The 19,390-nt window shown below is 39.2% G+C and overlaps 1 protein-coding gene across 8 annotated transcripts in view; it reads left to right on the top strand.

Moving 5' to 3' along the window:
* FRY (FRY microtubule binding protein) overlaps positions 1 to 19,390 on the top strand; it is a 379,103-nt gene that overhangs the window by 338,931 nt on the left and 20,782 nt on the right. For 5 of the 8 annotated variants that reach the window (XM_019530102.1, XM_019530097.1, XM_019530096.1 and 2 more), the window contains 6 exons: positions 2,057 to 2,214; positions 4,758 to 4,947; positions 8,378 to 8,527; positions 11,406 to 11,504; positions 12,436 to 12,519; positions 18,801 to 18,818. In XM_019530102.1, coding sequence (XP_019385647.1) covers positions 2,057 to 2,214; positions 4,758 to 4,947; positions 8,378 to 8,527; positions 11,406 to 11,504; positions 12,436 to 12,519; positions 18,801 to 18,818 — 699 coding nt within the window. The remainder of the gene's footprint in view (positions 1 to 2,056; positions 2,215 to 4,757; positions 4,948 to 8,377; positions 8,528 to 11,405; positions 11,505 to 12,435; positions 12,520 to 18,800; positions 18,819 to 19,390) is intronic. The other 3 variants (XM_019530098.1, XM_019530099.1, XM_019530103.1) reach the window with 1 other exon arrangement.

Here is a 19,390-nt window from a genome sequence, read left to right as displayed (position 1 = left end):
GTTGTCCCAGGGCACATGTGTAGACACTGCACCCAGGAGCAGCTGACTCCGGCACAAGCTGCACCTGTTTATCACATCATATTAATTGCATATGTAGATGCACCCTGTAAGAAGTAGGCTAGGCATTTCACAAGCAAGTAAAGATGTGGAATCTTCCAGTCTCAGTTGTCATTTGTTGCATTGTTCTGAGCAACAAACAGTGGGATTAGTAACAAGAATGGAAGCTTTTTCTGAGTCCGTGGTTCCCTTTAAAGATCCTTAATAACTCTGAAAGACCCAAAAAGTAGTTTGTGAGGCACAAAAGGTAGAGCTAGTATTAAAGAAACAACAAGATGGCACCATTTTGGAAAAAAATGAAATGCCTTTCTCTTTCTCATTAAAAGCAATGATTTGAACAGTCAGTACAACACTAAGAAATTAGAAGGCCAGAAGGCCATAATGGGGGAAGCTAAACAGTTCAGAAATTCAAATCTCTGTAACATTTATTTCCAAAGCTCCTATTGTTAGTATTTAAGCCCTTCAGATTTTGAAAGCTGATCTAAACTTAACTCTTTACAGTCCATTGCCTCTTTACACCTCTCCTTTCTTTTGTCTCTTGTTGCTTCTTTTTTCCTTTCTCCATTCTCCCAATCCAACTTGAAGCCACTCCTTTCCAGCAAGCATGCTGATATTTTCACAATCAAATTAATGGTCCATCTAGTGTAATACCCTATATCTGAATGTGGCAAAGGCCAGTTATTTCATCAGAGGAAAGCATACAGTGCATAAACTGTGCAATACTTGAGAGCAACATCTAATTTTCTTTTGGTTGTTCATTTCTACTTTTAAAAAAAATTGATTCTTGAGCTGATTTCTTCTGGCCTGGGCCCAAAACCTTGCCTTTTCCTTTTTGTTTATAAAAAAAACAAACAACTAAGCCCACCATAGCTGGGCCCTGATGGCACTTTCTCCTGTCCTTTCTGATAGGAATGCTGAGAAAAAGCAGAATTTGTGTTATCCTGAATTTACAATAAGAACTGAGCAAGTCTGTTGTGAAAAGACAGCTATTGTCTTCAAATCCCATATAATGTGTTCCTCCAAATCAGTTATATAATGCATTATGGGACCACCCCTAACCAGAAGGAAATCTGGTTAGGTAGGCATAATATATTTAGTACAAGCAAGTACTAAATAAATGCACAGTGACTGAAGTTACTGACCAGTAGTGCTGGCGAATGCCTTTCAGTGATGCTACTGCGCAGTAGCCTAAACTAGTCAACATCTTGTGTGGATAAGCCCAGTGTGATGTTAAGATGCCCAACAGATGCTGATTTGTAAATACCCCAGTGTGGATGCAGAAGAGCAGGAAAAGTAAAGAGGACTGTAACTGAACTGATCTTGTTCAAACTAATGTTAGACTGGGATGGGAAGAAAGTGTCAGGAGAATGCAAGGGGCTTGGATCTGGACTGGGATCACTGAGAGAGATGATTTTATTCTAAGCATAAAAGGTTCAAAAGACAAAAAACGGCTTTTGTCTTTCTAAACAGTGAAAGTGTAATCCCTATATTAATTTTGTAAAGTACTTTGGAATCCCTTTGAATGAAAAACATACTGATTATTATTCTTCATTACCAAAACTGGCATATGGTCTTTCAGGCAGGGTCTGTTCTTGAAATATATTCCGAAAAGATTCTAGCACTCTCTTGGACACTGAAAATGATAAATGGCGATAATCGTTAGACAATAACAGGAACCCTGTTCCTTTTCTGATAAAATACTTTCCTATTGCCCTGCCAAATATGTTGAAATCTGGTAGAAATAACTTGATGGGAACAAGCAAGTTTCTTTAAAATATCTTGATAAAGAGAATGGATTGTACAAATGTACACAATATTTCTGAACAAGAATATCTTAATTTTAGTCATCAATGATAACTATTGTCACTTTATAGTTTCACTACTTAACAAATGTTGTTAAATATCTTTCTATATATAAACTTTTCTGCTTATTAGCTGAAATCCCTTCTAAATGTACTGTTACATCTGAGACATGATTGCTGTTTAAATTCTCCCTCAGGCTGCACATGAAGAGGAGGATACTACTGTACATGAAGATGACCTTTCTGGCTCTACAAATGAACTCCCAGTGGCATTTGAATGCAGTGATAGCCTTAGCCTGGATATAATAGAAACTGAAGAAAAAGGCAACAGACTAGAGCAATTTGCTCTTGCCAGGTGCTTGCATATTGTTGGAGTACATGAAGATCCTCTACTGCACAGATCAAAGATATAGACAAGGATTGCATTTTTTTAACATGCCTTCATAAAGTATATAACCCTACTAGCTATTTTGGCCAGAGCTGTGTTAAAGTTCCCTTGAGTTCATGACTGTTGAAAAAAACTTCATAACATCTTTCTGCTCAACTATATTTACTAAAACTGAAGCAAAACATCCTTTATAGCAGAAATTGAATGAGATTTATTAGGGGTGTGCAAAGCAGGCCGTATTTGATCAGGGACAGTGATTCAATTCGTTGATTTGAATCGCTGTCCCTGATTTGATTAGGCTGAATCTGAATCTGAAGATTCGATGCGGATTCGGAGAATCAGCGATTTGGACATAGACACAACTTTAAAAGTTTTTTCTACATACCTTGAGGTAGCAGGCACAGCTTGTGAACACTGTGATGCTGGGGTGCATGGAGCATCCCACAGGTGTGCGTGGGGCCTCTACGTGTTCAGTGGCGAACCCAGAAATGGACCAGAAGTACTTCCAGTCGACTTCCTGATTTGCTGGGGAGCGTGCTGCAGGGACCCTCTGCACCTCCCCAGCTCAGTGATTGGCCACAGGGGTCCCCAGGTGCCCCCTTCAAACCCAGAAGGCACCAGTCATTGAGCCGGGTGAGGTGTTGGGGGACCCCCCAGCACTTTCCCTGGCAGAACCGGAAGTGGACCAGAACTGCTTCTGGTCCATTTCCGGGTTTGCTGCCAAGCGCACTGGCGAGCCCCCTGCACTCCTGTGGGATATTCCATGCGCCCCAGCATCACAGCACTCATGAGCCCCTGCTACCTAGATGTATGTAGAAAAAACATTTAAAATGGTCTCTATGTCCGAATCTCCAAATCTTTCTGAATCTCTCTGAATCAATTCGGAGGGTTCTGATACAATTCAGAGAGTTTAAAGGGTCCTCTGATTCAATTTGGATTCAGAGATTCAGACACCGAATTGGGCCATATCTCTGCCAAATCGAATCACAGACTGAAGCTTCGCACAGCCCTAAGATTTATATATAATCTGTATAGTTCCAGTCACTGCATATTTCATTAAAAGCTGTGTTAAGCAAGCCTTATAAAAGGACAGTTATAATTAAAGGCTAGGGACAGAAATGACACATAAATCAGTATAAGTGATTGGAGACTGGTTCACATCTCTTAACACAACAGAAGTTCAGTGCACATAAACCACTTTCCAAATGGCCAAAGCCAGTTTAAGATAAACCTGGATGGATGTAGTATAAACTTACCTGATTTAGGTTAAATTGGTTTACTGAACTTCCATTCTAGATCCCCTCCAGATTCAAGTTAACTCATGGTCCCCCAGCATCTCAGGATGCTTTGCACCTCCCCTGCAAGCCACCCCTTGTAGGATGAGGAGGCTAGCGATGGCCCAAGCTTTCTGATCCAGCAGAGCAGGGAGGCATGCTCTAGCATTCCCAGTTTCTGGTCTGGGCCATTGCAAGTATGTAGCTGCATTTCTGGAATCAAAAGTGAAGTGTGTTCACTTGCTGATTGGTTCTATCTACACAGCTTAGACTGACCTGCAAAGATTGAACTTATTCAGCCTCAGGCTCTTTGACTGTACTTAGCCAAAGTGTGCATGGTAAACTACTCAAAGCTGAATCAGCAATATAACCTCAGCACTGATTTCTTGTGTGTCATGGGTAGGGGTCATGTCATATCTCTTTCTTCTTGGTACTCCCCTAAACGTGTGGCTGCTCTGTGAAGGGTTGCCTCATTGCGCACACTGGAAAATTTAAGGGCTTGGTATATGAACACTGCAGCTATCTAGAGGTGTGCACTTCAGACTGGATTGTGGCTGACCCTTGTGGAAAAGTTAGGAAGCAGAAGATCACACAGGAAGTCTGCCTTTCTCTTTGCTTGCCCTGCATGTTGGGAAGCACAGGGATGTATCCCTCGATGTGCACACATCACTTCAAAGGGGGAGTAACCAGGAGCAAGTATTTTAGCACTCCATAGGAGAAGCAGCCATTAGCACATTACCCTGTTGTACCAGAGCATTCCAGGAAGAATTCTTTCTTGTAAGATTTTTTCTGAAAATTCCCCTGGGAAAATGGATGTCTACTATGTACCCACCATAGCTGGAAAACCAATTCTAAACTTACTACACTTTGTTATAGGTTTTTTATAGGCTGTACTAAGTTATATCTACACCAATTTGGTCAGAATACTCACAATGTACTTTTCCTCCATGACGCTGTTTGTCTGTGATCCAAAGGAAAAAATCTGGAATTTAAGCTATTCAAAGAATGCTGAGGGTGGAAACAGATTTTATAATGGGAAATATGTATGTGTGTTTTATTCTGTTGTTACTCAAAAATAGCTGTGCTGTATTTGCCCAGTTTTCTAAAATGTTTGGGTTTTTTGTCAGAGACCAAGCATGGACAGTTCAGTAAGCGATAGTTTCAGAAAGTTCTAAGCAGTTGAAAACAGGAAGTCAAATGGAAATAGACTTACATGGTTTATTTTCTCTTCTACAGTTTTAGTGAAGGTGACAGAAATGCCTCCCCTCCTCCGTCACCGTTCTTTTCTGCCATCCTTGCTGCATTTCAACCAGCTGCATGTGATGATGCAGAAGAAGCCTGGCGTAGTCATATGAACCAGCTCATGTGTGATTCTGATGGGTCCTGTGCAGTTTATACCTTTCATGTGTTCTCCTCCCTGTTTAAGGTAAGACAACATAACTTAAAACCAGTGAGTTTAGATAAATGTACTGACTCCCCAGCACATTATTTAGTCATAGTGGTGGTAGTAGTAATGGATTATCGTTTATGATTGTACTTGTAATTTTATGTATTGGAAAATTGCCTGGCCTCAGAATTGGCCACAGAATACACATTGTTGCATACATGTTCCTTGGACAGTTTTTCTTTTAAAAAATTACCTTACTTTAAAATATACTTATGAAGTTAACATTTATGAGATGTGAACCAAGTATTAAAGGATAATGATTCTTTAATTCTGCAAATATCCTGAAACCAAAGCTATAGGATGGTGACATGAACAATTTACAAGTGCTTGAATGTACCTTCTCACTCTTCAGTTTATGAGACAGTTTGACCTGCTTTCATTGAGTAGTAAACTCCCTCATGTTTCTTGTGGAATAACGCACATGGGCAATTGCCATAAGTTTAGTTGACATGTCATAAATTCACAAGCTGGCTTACCTTGTGTTAAACTTGCTCATAGTCCCATACCTTGAGAGATGCAAAATGTCACATTCATATCAAATAGTGTTTAACTTCAAATACTAAAGAAAACTGTTCAAATGTAACCATGGCTATATGTTCTGTAGCTGATCACTTTAGCAGCTATGTGCTCATTTCAAACTGCCTCATATATTGCCCCACCAGTGCCAGAGCTCTGCTGACCCTTACTGAGTTCCTATATGCTTCAGTTCCCTTCTCTCTTCCCTATTGGCAGCACAAAGCTCTGCATTATACCAAAAATAAACACACAAGCGTGGGGGGCAGAGAGCTATTACTTCAGCTCACCTATGGATAATTTTTGTGACTAATTAATTTTTAAAAACTTTGCTTGCTTTTTTTAAAATTTTTGTAAGGTGGCAGCAGAATCTCCAGGTGGCCTGTACAGAATACAGGCTCCTTCATGTAGAATTTAGTTCCATTTGGCCATAGAGGACAAAGAACCTTGAATTTTCACATTTCAATATCATGACATGTCTGGCTACATGGCCATCGCCATATTATCTAGGGACTTTGACATGTGTTTTGTAGTAGATCCTTAAAATAAGTACTCATGCTTGGCTTCCTCTAGGCTCTGTCTCTGTTTCTTTGCTGCTACATATACTACATTCTGCTTTGAACACACTTATAGGTTCACTTTTCAAGCTTGGTCCTTGTTTAAGCACTTGCTGGAAAATAGTAATTTTAGGCACTTCAGCATTAATTTGTGTACCCAACTAGAGCACCCATGTTTGAAATTCAGTCTTGTGCTTTTTCATATTGCATATTTTAGTCTCTTCTTACCAAGTATGCCAGATGTAGAAGGTGATAGTGTAGATGTTTGACATACAGGTGCTAAAAAAGATTGACAGTATGCTAACATGAAAACTAAAATATTAATAAGGTTATGTTAACTGTGACCCTTAAAATTACAGTTAAGGGAACTGTTTGTCTCTAATTGCAGGCATTGTTACAATGATACAATGATTAGTAGTTTACATACTTTGTTCTGTATAATACTCAATGCCAAGTGTACAGCATAGTTCCCAAATACAATGTTTAATTATTATAATGAAGTTTGGCTAACAGTATTTAACATGCAAGGTGATGTGTAATTTCAAAATGGTATTTCCAAGTTAGAGATTAAAAGAGCAATAGTATGTTTAACCTCTTAAGGTCAAAGCACAGGGGCATGTTCTTCCCCAAATCTTTTTTTCTTAAGTTCCTAACTTGTCTGCATTTGCAGTGTTTTTGCACAATAAAACTCTGCCACAGATCTGCTCACTTAAAAAGACGTTTGACTCAGGCCAACAGGAAGTTTCATAAACAAGTCCAAAGTGCTAGGCTTGCAGTCTGAAGAACTGCCAAAATATTTCTGTATGAAACAAAATTACTGTTTGGAGCAGCCTCTTAACCTAATATTTTATTTAGTGAAAGGACTTTATTTCCAGTAGCATCTGGAATCACAGCTACAACTAGTTGTTTGACTGTAGTGTTTGCCCACAGCACAAAATCATTATTTAAGATTCCTAGGGTTGTTGGTTGTAGCTATGTTGGTTTAGGATGTAGGCAGACAAGGTTCTTTGGGCAGACATGATAGCTTTTATTTAACCAACTAAATAGTTGGAAAATTTGTTCTTTGCAAGCTTTTGAGCACAAACACCCTTCTTCAGGCATAGAAAGCGTCTGCTGGTGAAATGTGCATTCTCCTGGAAATTTTAATTTTTCAAAATTGTGAAGTATTTCCTCAGTAGAATGATGGAATCTCATTGGTTTCAAGGTAATCTTAGCTAAATTCCTGCTCTAAGATGAATCTTAGTATTTACGTTCATTCAGATCAAAGGCTGCAGTGGATTTTAAGACTGACAAATGGGTTTATAATTGAGCTCCTTAATGTTTAATATGTTTGTTGTTGGCAATCATGTTTCTTTCCAGTTGAGAGAGGAGAATATCAGATCAAAAAAGGAAAACATTCTGAGAACACTTTTTTCTATTTTTCTGTTAATACAAAATAAGCACAGATTTTATTGGCACGTATTTTCCTATATAATTGTAAACTCAGTACTAGCTAACAACACTGTTTTCAGTAGTCCTTTTCTCCTAACTATTATTAATTAGTCACTGGCTTGAGGCCCAGAGTGTGAGAGATTATAGGTCTCTTTTTCAATTGCTTATTCTGGCTGGTGTAACTTTGAGTATTCTCATTATCCATAAAATGTCTCACCCTTTTGGCCTCAGTGATGTACTGATGATATCTGTCAGTATAATTTTGATAATTATATCTGAATGATTGTATTAATTCATTAAAGTTTCAGGTATCAATTAAATGGAAATCACTTAAATAAGTAACAGCAGTAGCATGTTCCTTGAAGACTAGGACAAAGGGCTCTGCTGGGTTCAATGACTGCTAAGATATCAAACATCGTTGTAGGCAGTAGTTCCCAAATGCAATTTGATACTATTGGAACTTTCCCAAGCAGCAGAGATGCTCTAGCAATGGGGGGAGGGAGGGGGAAATTGCTTTCATAATTTTTTATGCTGCTGTTTGGTATTGGAACATTCTTTACAAATGGCCACTTGACTTTGGATACTAACAAAACAATACCCAAATGGGCAAAAAATCATGTGTTGATCAACACTGATGATAAGCAAGGTCAAGAAAAAGCTACAAGAAAAAGAATGATAAAAATGGTATTTCAGCAACAAATTGCAATTTCATTGCTAGATATGAATTTATAGCCATCCAGCTAGAGAAACTTCTAAGTACTGTGTCCAGTGTAATAATTATTGCCTCTCATCCCTCAGCAAACATTCTCTTCACCCTCATTTGTTGGATGAAGCAGGAATGTGTGCAATTCTGTTTACAAAGTTTATACTGGAGAAAAGTATATGATAAGAACTATTTTGTTTCACAGAATATTCAGAAAAGATTCTGCTTCCTAACTTGTGATGCTGCCAGTTACCTTGGAGACAATCTGCGAGGAATAGGCACAAAATTTGTGAGGTCTTCTCAGATGCTGACTTCATGTTCAGAATGCCCCACTCTTTTTGTAGATGCTGAAACAGTAAGTATATTCCTATAAATGATCATGAATAATCTGTCCATTGTGTGCCATATCAAGGAAACCAGGGTGACAAAAAGATTTTTGTTTGTTACAGTCATCTAGTCATCTTTGTTAGATTCATCTAGTCTTCTATAGATAAGTGTTAGAGGCATTCTCCAATTATCCCATCTCAAATCTTCTCTGAAGAGATTCTCTGTTTATCCTATTTCCAGCAGTTCAAGAATGTATTTATCAGGGGAACACCTGTCCATTTGGATTTCTTACTCATAGCCCTGATACCTCTAGTGATTATAATCTTTTTTTTTTTCTCTCTGTGGTCAACCAAACCTCCATTTATTCATGCTATTTTATTAGAGACTGGGTTGCCAGCATTTTTTTTAAATAAGATGCATTTAGGAGTTTGTTTCTTTATAGTAATACAGTACTATTGCTTGTTAGTCCTAGTCTCAAAGTGTTACTGATATAACTGTTGGTTATAAGTGTGACTTATTTTTACTAGTATATTTATATAAGCTTTAGTATAGATACACTTATACTAGTACAAGTCACCTTTACCCTTTTCCCATCCAGAACATAAGTGCATCCAGTCTTAGAAGGAGTTACACCAATATTGGTATTATTAATCTCTTACAGTTTTCTAAATATAGAAGCCCTCACAAACCATGTTGAGGTTATTGGTTTTAAATCACTTACGAAGACCAGAGAATAAGAATGGCCAAACTCTGACTTTTAGATTTGGATTCATCACTGTTTAGCAAGGTTACATCCAAAGCTGAATTTTGTTGCAGTATGGTGTAGTATGGTGTTACTGTAAACATCTCATGAACTAAACTCATGATGTAGTAGAGTTGATTTCCACCTAATTATTTGCACAGCCCTTTTGGAGAACCTTGGAATATTCCACATTATTGGATGTGATTTTTTTTTCTCGCTCACTCAAAATTTTATTTATAATAGGTAAGCAAGTATGGAGGAACGGTAGAAGAGAACTTCGTTAGTATACACACTGGTGAAACTCCAAATCCAGATAGCCATATTTCAGATTACATGTTAGATTTGAAATAATAACAACTTAATGGGCATCACATGCTTTGTTCCATTTGTAGCCCAAATGCACTGTCCACACCAGTGGTTCCTTGCTTCCTTCCCTACAAGCTCCCTGTTTCACAACCCTCTGCTCCCCTCCTAACATGCTTTCTTGGATATAACATGCACTGTTTTTCAAAAATCATCTCCTGGAAATTGGGGTGCACATTATAAGAAACACAATATGGTAATAAAGTTTCTGCAGCCTCATGGGGGCCCAGGGTGGCAAAAAAACACTATGTGTTCTACAGGGAGTACCACAGTGAACACACTGACTCCCTAGCTGCTGCTGCTCAGTTACTTACTGCTACATACCAGTAATTTCAAAGAAGATTGTTTTTCCTTCGTTCTGCTATTCAAAGGAGGGGTGTGTATCTTTCTCAAGGGACGTTATATGCAAGAAAATATGATATTTCAGAGACTCCCTGCAACTCTTTTTTCCTCCTATGCCAGGGATCCCCCAGCCTCTCTGCACATCCAATATTTCTTTAGATGCTCTCATTCTCCTTTACCAAAGTCCACCATTCTTCCCTTCCCTCATTCCAGAAGCTCCATTTGCTCTCATACTAGAGTACTCTATTCTCCCCCTGACGTATTCCAGAGGACCTGTGAGAGCCTCACTTTCCCCTGTATCTTCCTCCCCTCACCATTCTTAATTTCCTTCTTTCATTTCCCTTTCCCTTCAAGGAGAGAATATTATGAAATTATATTGGAAGGATACTCAGGGCTGAAGTGATGGGGACATAGTTGTCTTCAAATGTGTTAAAGGCTGCCATCAAATTCTACTTTGATCCCAGTCACAGAGATGGCTGAAGCCATTGGTTGTGATAGCCAAATGACGAGGGCTCCATATGACCCATTCATGTTTCATTTAAGTCAGTAAGTTACTGTCCACTGATGCCTAGAACATTACCTGAAACTGAAATTGGTCAGCTCTACATTCATTAGCTGCTAACCTAGAAGCAGCACAGCGAAGTTTCTGAAGCAGAGCTAATTGCCTCATTTGTAGTAGTGCACCAATGTGGCTACATTGCTTCTGATTCAGGAGCTAGTGCTGTTGTACTAATGGCTCTAATGGCTTTATACCCCATACTAGTCAGCTCTCACTCTGGCTCTGGTCATAACTCCAGCAACCAACCACTATCCACTGTGGATGGGATCAAAATAAAGTTCTGGTTCATATCAACAACTGGTTGCTGGAACTACTGACAAGATGGTGACATAAGTGGTGCCCAACCTTTCAGGGCTGGATGAAGAGCACGGGGTCAGTCTGTGGGCTCAGTCCACCAGGCAGCTGGCAAGCAGGTTCAATGCACCACACAGCCCCACTCTGCACACCAGATCAGGCCCCAGCTCTGCATGCTATATTGGGCCTGCTGCCCCAGCCCTGCAGGCCAGCCCAAACTGGTACCTAGGACAATGTCATCTGGCCATGGGGCTTGGAAATTTGGTGATGTGGAAGTAATGGCAGCATTAATTGCCACCACTTCCCTGCTGCCAAATTTCCAGGTCTGTGGGGAGCCCCGTAGGCCAGATGACATGGCTGTGGGCCAGAGGCTGAGCACCATTGGTCTAACTGTTTGTTGTTTCAGAACTGTATTTTTAAACCTTAATTCCGCTAGGATTTGGCTGTCACCAGTACAGCTAGCATCATGATAAAGTGTCAGTATAACACTGTGATTGGCAATGGTACACCTTAAAGTGCTTTTTGCAGGGTCTATCATAGTTTCTACTTTACTGATATTCCTTAATAGTAGAATTCATTGGCTTTTTTTTATCATAATGTTTCCAGCTTCTCTCATGTGGCCTTCTTGAAAAGCTGAAATTCAGTGTTTTAGAACTACAGGAATATTTGGATACATACAACAACAGAAAAGAAGCAACTCTTTCAGTAAGCAGATATTTCTTTGCTTTATTGCCCAATGTATTCATATGTTAAAGCAGGGCTGTTCAACTTCTATGCAGCCAGTGGCTGAAAGCCCCATGGGCCACACCAGCAGGGGTTGTATCAGAGTGAGCCACAGGTCTCGTGGACCTCGTGCACATAGCTGTGACCCCCTCCTCCCCTTCCTGCTACACCTTGCACCCATGACCCCTTCCCATTGCTGCAGTGCATGCCTGTGCAGGCCATTCCTGCATACTTCCACACAATACACATACCCCTTCTTCTCTTCCCTGCCCCCCACTGTACCATGCATGCTGCCCCAGGCTCCCCCTTAACTCCTCAGGCCATGCCTGGGGTGGGGGGCAGACAGCAGGCAGAGCGCGGGGGAGCATGAAGACTCCAGCTGCTATTGGAGCAGGAATAATGGGGGCAGCAATGACAAGGCAGGAGCCCAGGGGCTGCAGCTTAACTCATCCTGGGCCAGAGGTAGTTTACAGCCTGCCAGCTAGATGGCCCTGTGTTAAAGCATTCTATTCTGCATTTTGATACGATATCTGTTTAAGTAACTATTTAAATATAAATATGGGATTCAAAAGTGCCCACTTGTATCTCCCTCTATTTTAGAAGTTACAACACAATAAAAACTATTTTATCTTGCTTCATTTCAACTATATTTGGATCTCTAGCTTTTCAAGCTCCTCCTGTCTTTTTAATAGTAATTAATGTATTTATTTGCTTTGTTTCTACAGTGTAAACCCTAATAGAACTCAGAAACATAGCTTTTTAACTCAATCCCCTAAGAAGCAGAATTTCGTAGATTATGTCCAGTCACCTAACATAACACATTTCTCAACCGTTACATTGTGAGATTTAAAATTATCTTCTTTAAATCTAGCTAATCTAAAAAGATCTAACATTTTTTTTCCTTGGAAAACAGTGGCTTGCAAATTGCAAGGCAACGTTTGCTGGGGGCTCAAGAGATGGAGTTATTACTTGTCAGCCAGGGGATTCAGAAGAGAAGGTAATAAATGAGCAGTGCTATTTTATTTCCTCTAAAGTGCCATTCATGAATTATTTCTTAATTGCCTAGGACACTGTTATGCTTTCCTCCTTTATAGAGTTTGGGGACAGTCTTAATTCTTGCACTCATAAGACTGATATAATTACTGGCACAGGCCTTATCAGAGGGAAAGGATGTATGAGACTTCGGCATTATAACCTCTTTTGCACCACTGAGCAGAGCACAGCAAAACTGGGTACAGAAAGTACAGCAAACAGTTTCTTCAACACCACTGGAAGGGAAAATTGGAAAGTGTTGCACTTTTTTTTCTTTCCATTAAATAGAGTGATCATGGCTAAGCTAGCAATGCATTTTTTTAGTTTTAGACCAAACATTCTGACTGTAGATGCTTACCTCTAAAAGACCAATTCCAATCTTCCTCACAAGAGAAACACAAGAAAAAAAGAATGATAAGACAAACTTAAGGAGTTGACCCTGCAGACAGAATGGAACTGGAACCTTCTCTTTCCCTGTGTTTTGTATATATTTTTAAAAATTAACGTTTTCAGAAGCTTTGCCGAGGTTTAGGCAGTTTTTCCTCAGACACATTTTTGTAGTTTTGTCCATTTTGTATCTTCATTCATTTTCTCTTTTTATTGATTCATTTTTCTCTCGCTCTTCCTCTTTTATCCTTTCTCATTACCCTCTGCTTTTGCTCTTTTTCACTTCATCTTCTTCCCCTTCTATCTTATTTCTTCTTTTTCTGTTCTGCCCTGATTTTTGCACATGTGGATTCGCCAAGCACATAGGAGCAGATTAAAACTACGTTCAAGTTCTTTTATTTCAAAAGCCTTAGGCATTTCCCCTTATGTTTTGGCTGTCTTGACACTGTTTGAATTAAAGCCTATGGAAGGATCACAAGCAATGAAAAAGCTGTTCAGCCTCCTCCATGTACCACCTGTGCCAGCAAAATTGCATGAATACTTTGGTAATGCTGCATACACCTGCCAATTTTGGGACTATATTTAACAAAGCTACAAAGATTGGCCAGCTCTAAGGTCATACCTTGGCATATTGTAAGTAAGCTATGTGCAAAATTAAGAAAAAATACAGAGATCCAATTAATAAAACTGAATCCAAATATGAAATAAAATTCTGTGGAAAGTTATTTACTAGAGTATGCTCAATTAGTGTTTCCACCCTTCCCTCACATAAACGAAAGAGTAGGGCTGTGTGGAAGCTTCAGTCACTGATTCGATTCAGTGGAGAATTCAGCCCGATTCACCGGCTGAATCTCCAAATCTGAGTCAAATCAGGAGACCATTTAATCTCTCTGAATCGAATCAGAACCCTCTAAATCGATTTGGAGAGATTCAATGATTCGGACATAGACACAGCTTTAAATGTTTTTTCTACATACCTCCAGGTACCAGGTGGCTTGTGAATGCTGAGATGGTGGGGCAGATGGATCATCCCATGGGAGCGTGGGGAGGTCCCCAGCACGCTCAGCAGTGGGCCCAGAAGTGAACCAGAAGCACTTCTGGTCCACTTCCAGGTCCACCGCAGAGCGCCCAGGTGCCTCCTGGGTCTGGGGGGCACCTAAGGACAACCTGTGTCTGATCACGGGGATGGAGGGGGGGAGTTCCTGCCTACTTGGCACCAGACCCAGAAGTGGACCAGAACTACTTCTGGGTCTGCTGCCAAGCACACAGAGGGGCCCCTCCCCACACTCCTGTGGGATGCTCCATCCACCCCACCATCTCAGCATTCACAAGCTGCACCTGATACCTTAAGGTATGTGTCTACGGCTGAATCACTGATTCTCCGAATCAGCATCAAATCTTCAGATTCAGATTAGGCCGAATGGAAATGGGACAGTGATCCAAATCAACAAATCAAATCACTCTCCCCTGAATCGGGCCGAATCTGAATCAAATATGGCCCGCTTGACACACCCCTACTAAACAGTGTTTGAGAAAAATGCTCTTACACTGATGATCTGAGAGCTTACATGGTCTTAGTTCCTTTTCTCAAAAGTGTGATCCTTGATCCCATTTTACATCTTGTAACTTGTTACTCTTTAAAAAAGGAAATAAAGCAGTAGGGGACGCCAAATAATATAAAAATGAATTGGGATATGAATTGGGTACATATGTTAAATGGCTAAACTATTTAAAGTTTGAATGTCATATTACTCTTGTGTTTTATTCACTTTAATTAGGTATTCTCTATTTCAGAGTTAATATGTGTGTATCTTGGGAATCCAGGGTTAGTCCATGAATTACTTAATACTCAGAATGAAAAGAAGGGTTTCTCACTGCTGTAGAAATCCCTATTCTTTGACCAATAATGTTCCCTCAGCACAACATTTATTATTTCTTGGCTGTTAACAGGATGGGAGGTCTTTTGATTTATATCAAAAGACCTGTGTGTACATACATACATATACATTTCTCTTCCCTATCCCAGTCATTTTTCCGTTTGGTCACAAAAAGACCTTTCTTTCCCAACGATCTCTCTTTTCTTTAGTCACTTAAAGTAAAATAGGAGCAGAGATCTAGGGAAATGTGTGCTGAGGAAGTGTCGTTAGCTAAAGTGACTGCTATAAGAAGTAATATATTTTCATGCATTTCCTCCGCTTCTCTGCTTGAGCTTGAAAGGATGTAACAACCCAGGCACACAGTGAAGAAGGTGAATTTGTACTTACGCACAGAGTAATTATTGGGAAGACTGGGTGTCCTGTAGGGGGAGCTGAAGAGGAAACTATATAAACTCTTTAATCCTTCTTGAAGATTAAACTCAGGGCCTGGTTGTTACTTGGGACTCACCTGACATACGAATACTGCTTAAATTAACCCTAACGATAATAGATGGAGTAGTAAGAAATGTCTCATTCTGCAGACAGTTAGATTCTCAGATGCATGTAACACCCTACCAGGAAAAACAAAAGTAGGAATGTGTATTCCTAGCCTGCTCTGCAGAGAAAAGACTATGGATGCTGACAGAGGTTAGGTTAAAGGCACTATGGGGTCTGATCTGCAATGCCAGCAATTGCATCTCCTCCCATGTCACACATGCATGGCAAGAAGTGCAACTGAAGAACCAGGAATCAGATTCTAATTGCTCCCTACAGCTGGTGCAGGGGGAGCCCAGGATCCTCCTCCACTGACAAGTAGCAAGCTGGCTGCCCAGTACTCCATGGCTCAGGACACCACCTGACTTGGAGCACCAGTAAAGCGTTCCAATGTGCTCCTGTGGCTGGGAGCATCAGTCAGCTGATCGGCGCTGGCCACACATTCAATTTAAGGTGCAACAAGAACCAACAACAAAGTTATTACATTTATTTTGTGTAATAACTTAGTGACTTATTCCCCCTTTTTGTGCTATTAATTACATGAATGTGTAGCCAGGTTACTATTTAAGATGTGATTAACTGGTCTTGGTCCCTTCTAAACAGGGAATTCTTTAACTAGTAGTCAAATTCTTCCGTTGCTTTCCCTGAGGAAGAGATGTCTTGAAGCTTATATTTTCCTTGACAGTGAATAGTGATAATTCAAATAAATATTGGCATCCTATAAAGCCATTTATTGTCCCTCATTTGAAGATGCAGGATCAGTGTATAACTTTCTCCCATTCTGCTTAGCCAAAGTATGTAGCTTTGAAATTGGAAAAGTAAGTGGAGTAAGTGTCCAAAACTGTTAAGTGGTTTTTGTAAGGTACTCAAGCTGTTAGCCAACCCAAACCAAATTGTACCCTACGTGGGTTCACACTAGTGTTCCAGTTTGTACTTTGTGCTCCATGTAGCTTCAGGTTTAGCTATTTTATGTGAATCAGGCCTGCCAGTGAACCTAAAACTAGAAATCTAGCTACAGATTGACAGCAAGGCAAGGCAATATCAAGTCTCATTGTAAACTATGCAAAATGTGACTTCTAACTAACACTAATTAATTCCACTGGATTGGCCACATAAAGGTCCATGATATGGTTGTTACTAATGAATTATTAAGATCTAGAATTAAGTCTCAAATGCAGTAAAATTCATCACAAATCTAGAACCTGAACTGGGAATTAAGCCCTCCTTGCTACCTGGCTATAACTAGGTAGCAAGCCCCTGCAGAGAGGGAACAGGAAGGTATCCAATGTGCGACTATAGATTGAGCAGTTAGCACTATACCTGAACAACATCCATTTAATGCTGAAGGCTCATGTTTCAACAGTATTATCATACTGTGGAACTCTCCTATGTCCATAAAACCAACTTGAAAGCAGGTGCTAGGGGTGATCCCAGAACAGCCTGACCAGCGAACATCTGGCTCTGGAGTGAATCAGCGGACTTGGATGGGTAGGACATGCTCAGCAAGTACTGGCAACTGCAGTGATACAGACAACCCCTGAGAGGCCATGTAAGTGTGATCATTCCACTTGAACAAGTTAAAGGGCAAGGATAGTTAAATGAAATCACAGGTAATATTTTCCCTCTCAGCTTCAAGATGAAGAGCTGAAATTGTTATCAAATTATAGGGTCAAATTAGCCATCTCATTAACCAGGGAGTTTAGAGAATATTTATTTAAAACTAGTATATTTTCTTTCAGTTTTTCACATGATGCAACTCCGTCTTTTCTTTTCTTTTTTTTTTCTTTTTTGCACACCTTTTTGGAAGCAGTGGAGAGAAGGCAGCTTTTCTGGAAAAGTAGACCATGGAGTTCACTTTTTTGCTGCTTTCCCCACTTTTTATGAAGTAAATTCCGTGGTAAATTTGTACACATTTATTCTGTCAGTTTTGTTTAAAAATGTAAAAAACTAGAGGTACATCAAAATTTGGAGAGGAGTAAGTTGCACACAAATAAACTTTGACAAATGCAGTCATGTGGTTCTGAATGTACTGATATAGTAACCTGTCTTATTTCTTCCTGTTTGATCTTATCTTTATTATACAAGGCTTGATTATGTAAACTGCATGGAATTTTACAGAAAATATTTTCTCTAGAAATGCTAGATATAGAAAAAATGTTGCAGAAATGTCAAAGGCTTAAAGTTAAACATTCCAAAAAAGCAATTTAGAGCTTAGTCTGTCATTTAGTCATTGACTTATTCCATGGTGGACCAGGGTAACTTTTCTTCCATACATTCTTGAATACCAAAAGCTGAGGACATGGTTGAATTCCTTAGCTTTGGCAATGTCAAAATAGTCCCATGGCACTATTTACTTAACATTGATGCATTTGTCTCCTTTGTTGAAATGGTAATATAAAACGTTTTAGTAACAATTGGAAACATGCATTTATGTTGTGCACATGTGTGCTAACATCACATTGTAGCAAGTACTGGCAACTGCACACTGAGTATAAGATGTCAGTGTGGATTATATTTGCTAAACCAGCCACATGATGGTTTTATGATCCAATGGTGAAAGCTGTCTTAAAAAACTTTAGACAGATATACTAGTAAAAATGTCAGCTTTTTGGAAAACAAAGGGAGATAACCTCTCCTTTTGCAGGTTGGAAAAGTTTATTGCTGAAAAGTTAATCCTGTTGTCATTTAAGTAAACACTGGAGCAGGACATGCATTAACATTTTAATGGCTCCATCACACCTGAGAGTCAGTGAGAGGCAAGGGTAAAAAGGAGTATGGATCAGTTTGAACCTACAGAGTTGCCTGGAATTCAGATAAATCTTGAACTTCCTTTAAAGTTCAGTTTTTTTCCAAAAGGATTGTAATAGTCATAACTTAACACCTGTAATAGATTGTAACAGTCATGATTTCAAACAGATTTTTCATTTTTAAAATGCCAAATTATTAAGCTGTAGGCCATAGGGCACCCGATAGAAATAAGTTTTATCTTTAACTTCCATATAACACAACTATTTGCTTCAGTTCTGTTGAAAATTAAAAGTACTATATAATTGTTCCTAGTATTTCTGTTGCATAAGCTCTATAATAAGAGACCAACCTTAGACAAATTCTTGATTTTAAGAATCCTGAAGCAATAAAAACTTGGGTGTAACTTCCTTATTTTTGGAAACATGCCATGGGGAGAAATTAGAATTAACAAATCTAAAGATCTAACTTAGGACAGTTACGTTATAATTTGCCATTAGGATTAAAGCTTGGTTTTAATAAGAATGCTGTGCATGTTGTGTGGGTGAACTGTTTTCAACCAATTAGCAGGTTGAAGCAAGCCATGCTAATACTGCTAACAGTTTGTGCTATTAAAGAAGGGCTGTGCTTCCTATTGCATGCATTAAACTGACACTATACTTTCTTTCCTTTCCTTTTTTCCTGTGCCATGCTTGCTGTATAGCAAATGGAATCTCTTGCAGTAAGTTGAAGTTCTTTCATACTTTGTCCATCTATAGATGGACTAATACACCCTGTTTTTACTGTTACTGTTTTATCTTAGCATGTTTTTCCTTTTCTTTTCAATTATTTTTCCTTAGCAAATTTGATTCAATATGTTTTTGCTAAAATAAGTGACTAAGTTGCATTTTATGTCACTTTTCTCTTCAAAGAGAAATGTAAAGGTGCAATTACAAAATTCTGGCGTTGTTATGGATTCATAGAAAAACAGGGCTGGAAGGTACCTCAGGTTATCTAGTCCAATGCCATGCTCAAGGCAGAATCAAACCTGTCTAAACTCATCCAAGTGTACCATTCTGAAGATGAATCAATCTTGTTAAATAAACAAGACTCAAACTGACTTTAAAACCAATACTGGAGTTCTGAAATAGTGATTATTTTAAACCTAGTGCTGTTAACATAAGTATATAAATATAATTTTAAACTAGGCTTTAAAATATTTATATTTTGTTAATTTGAACCATTTTACCATCTTGTTAGTCTAAAAGCTACTCAGGAATAAAACAAAGTTAGCTGCTTGATAAGACAACCAAC

This window comes from Crocodylus porosus, unplaced genomic scaffold (assembly GCF_001723895.1).
Source record: "Crocodylus porosus isolate Cpor-Errol unplaced genomic scaffold, CroPor_comp1, whole genome shotgun sequence".
Taxonomy (NCBI): Eukaryota; Metazoa; Chordata; order Crocodylia; family Crocodylidae; genus Crocodylus; species Crocodylus porosus.
This window is presented reverse-complemented; position numbering and strand designations above follow the sequence as displayed.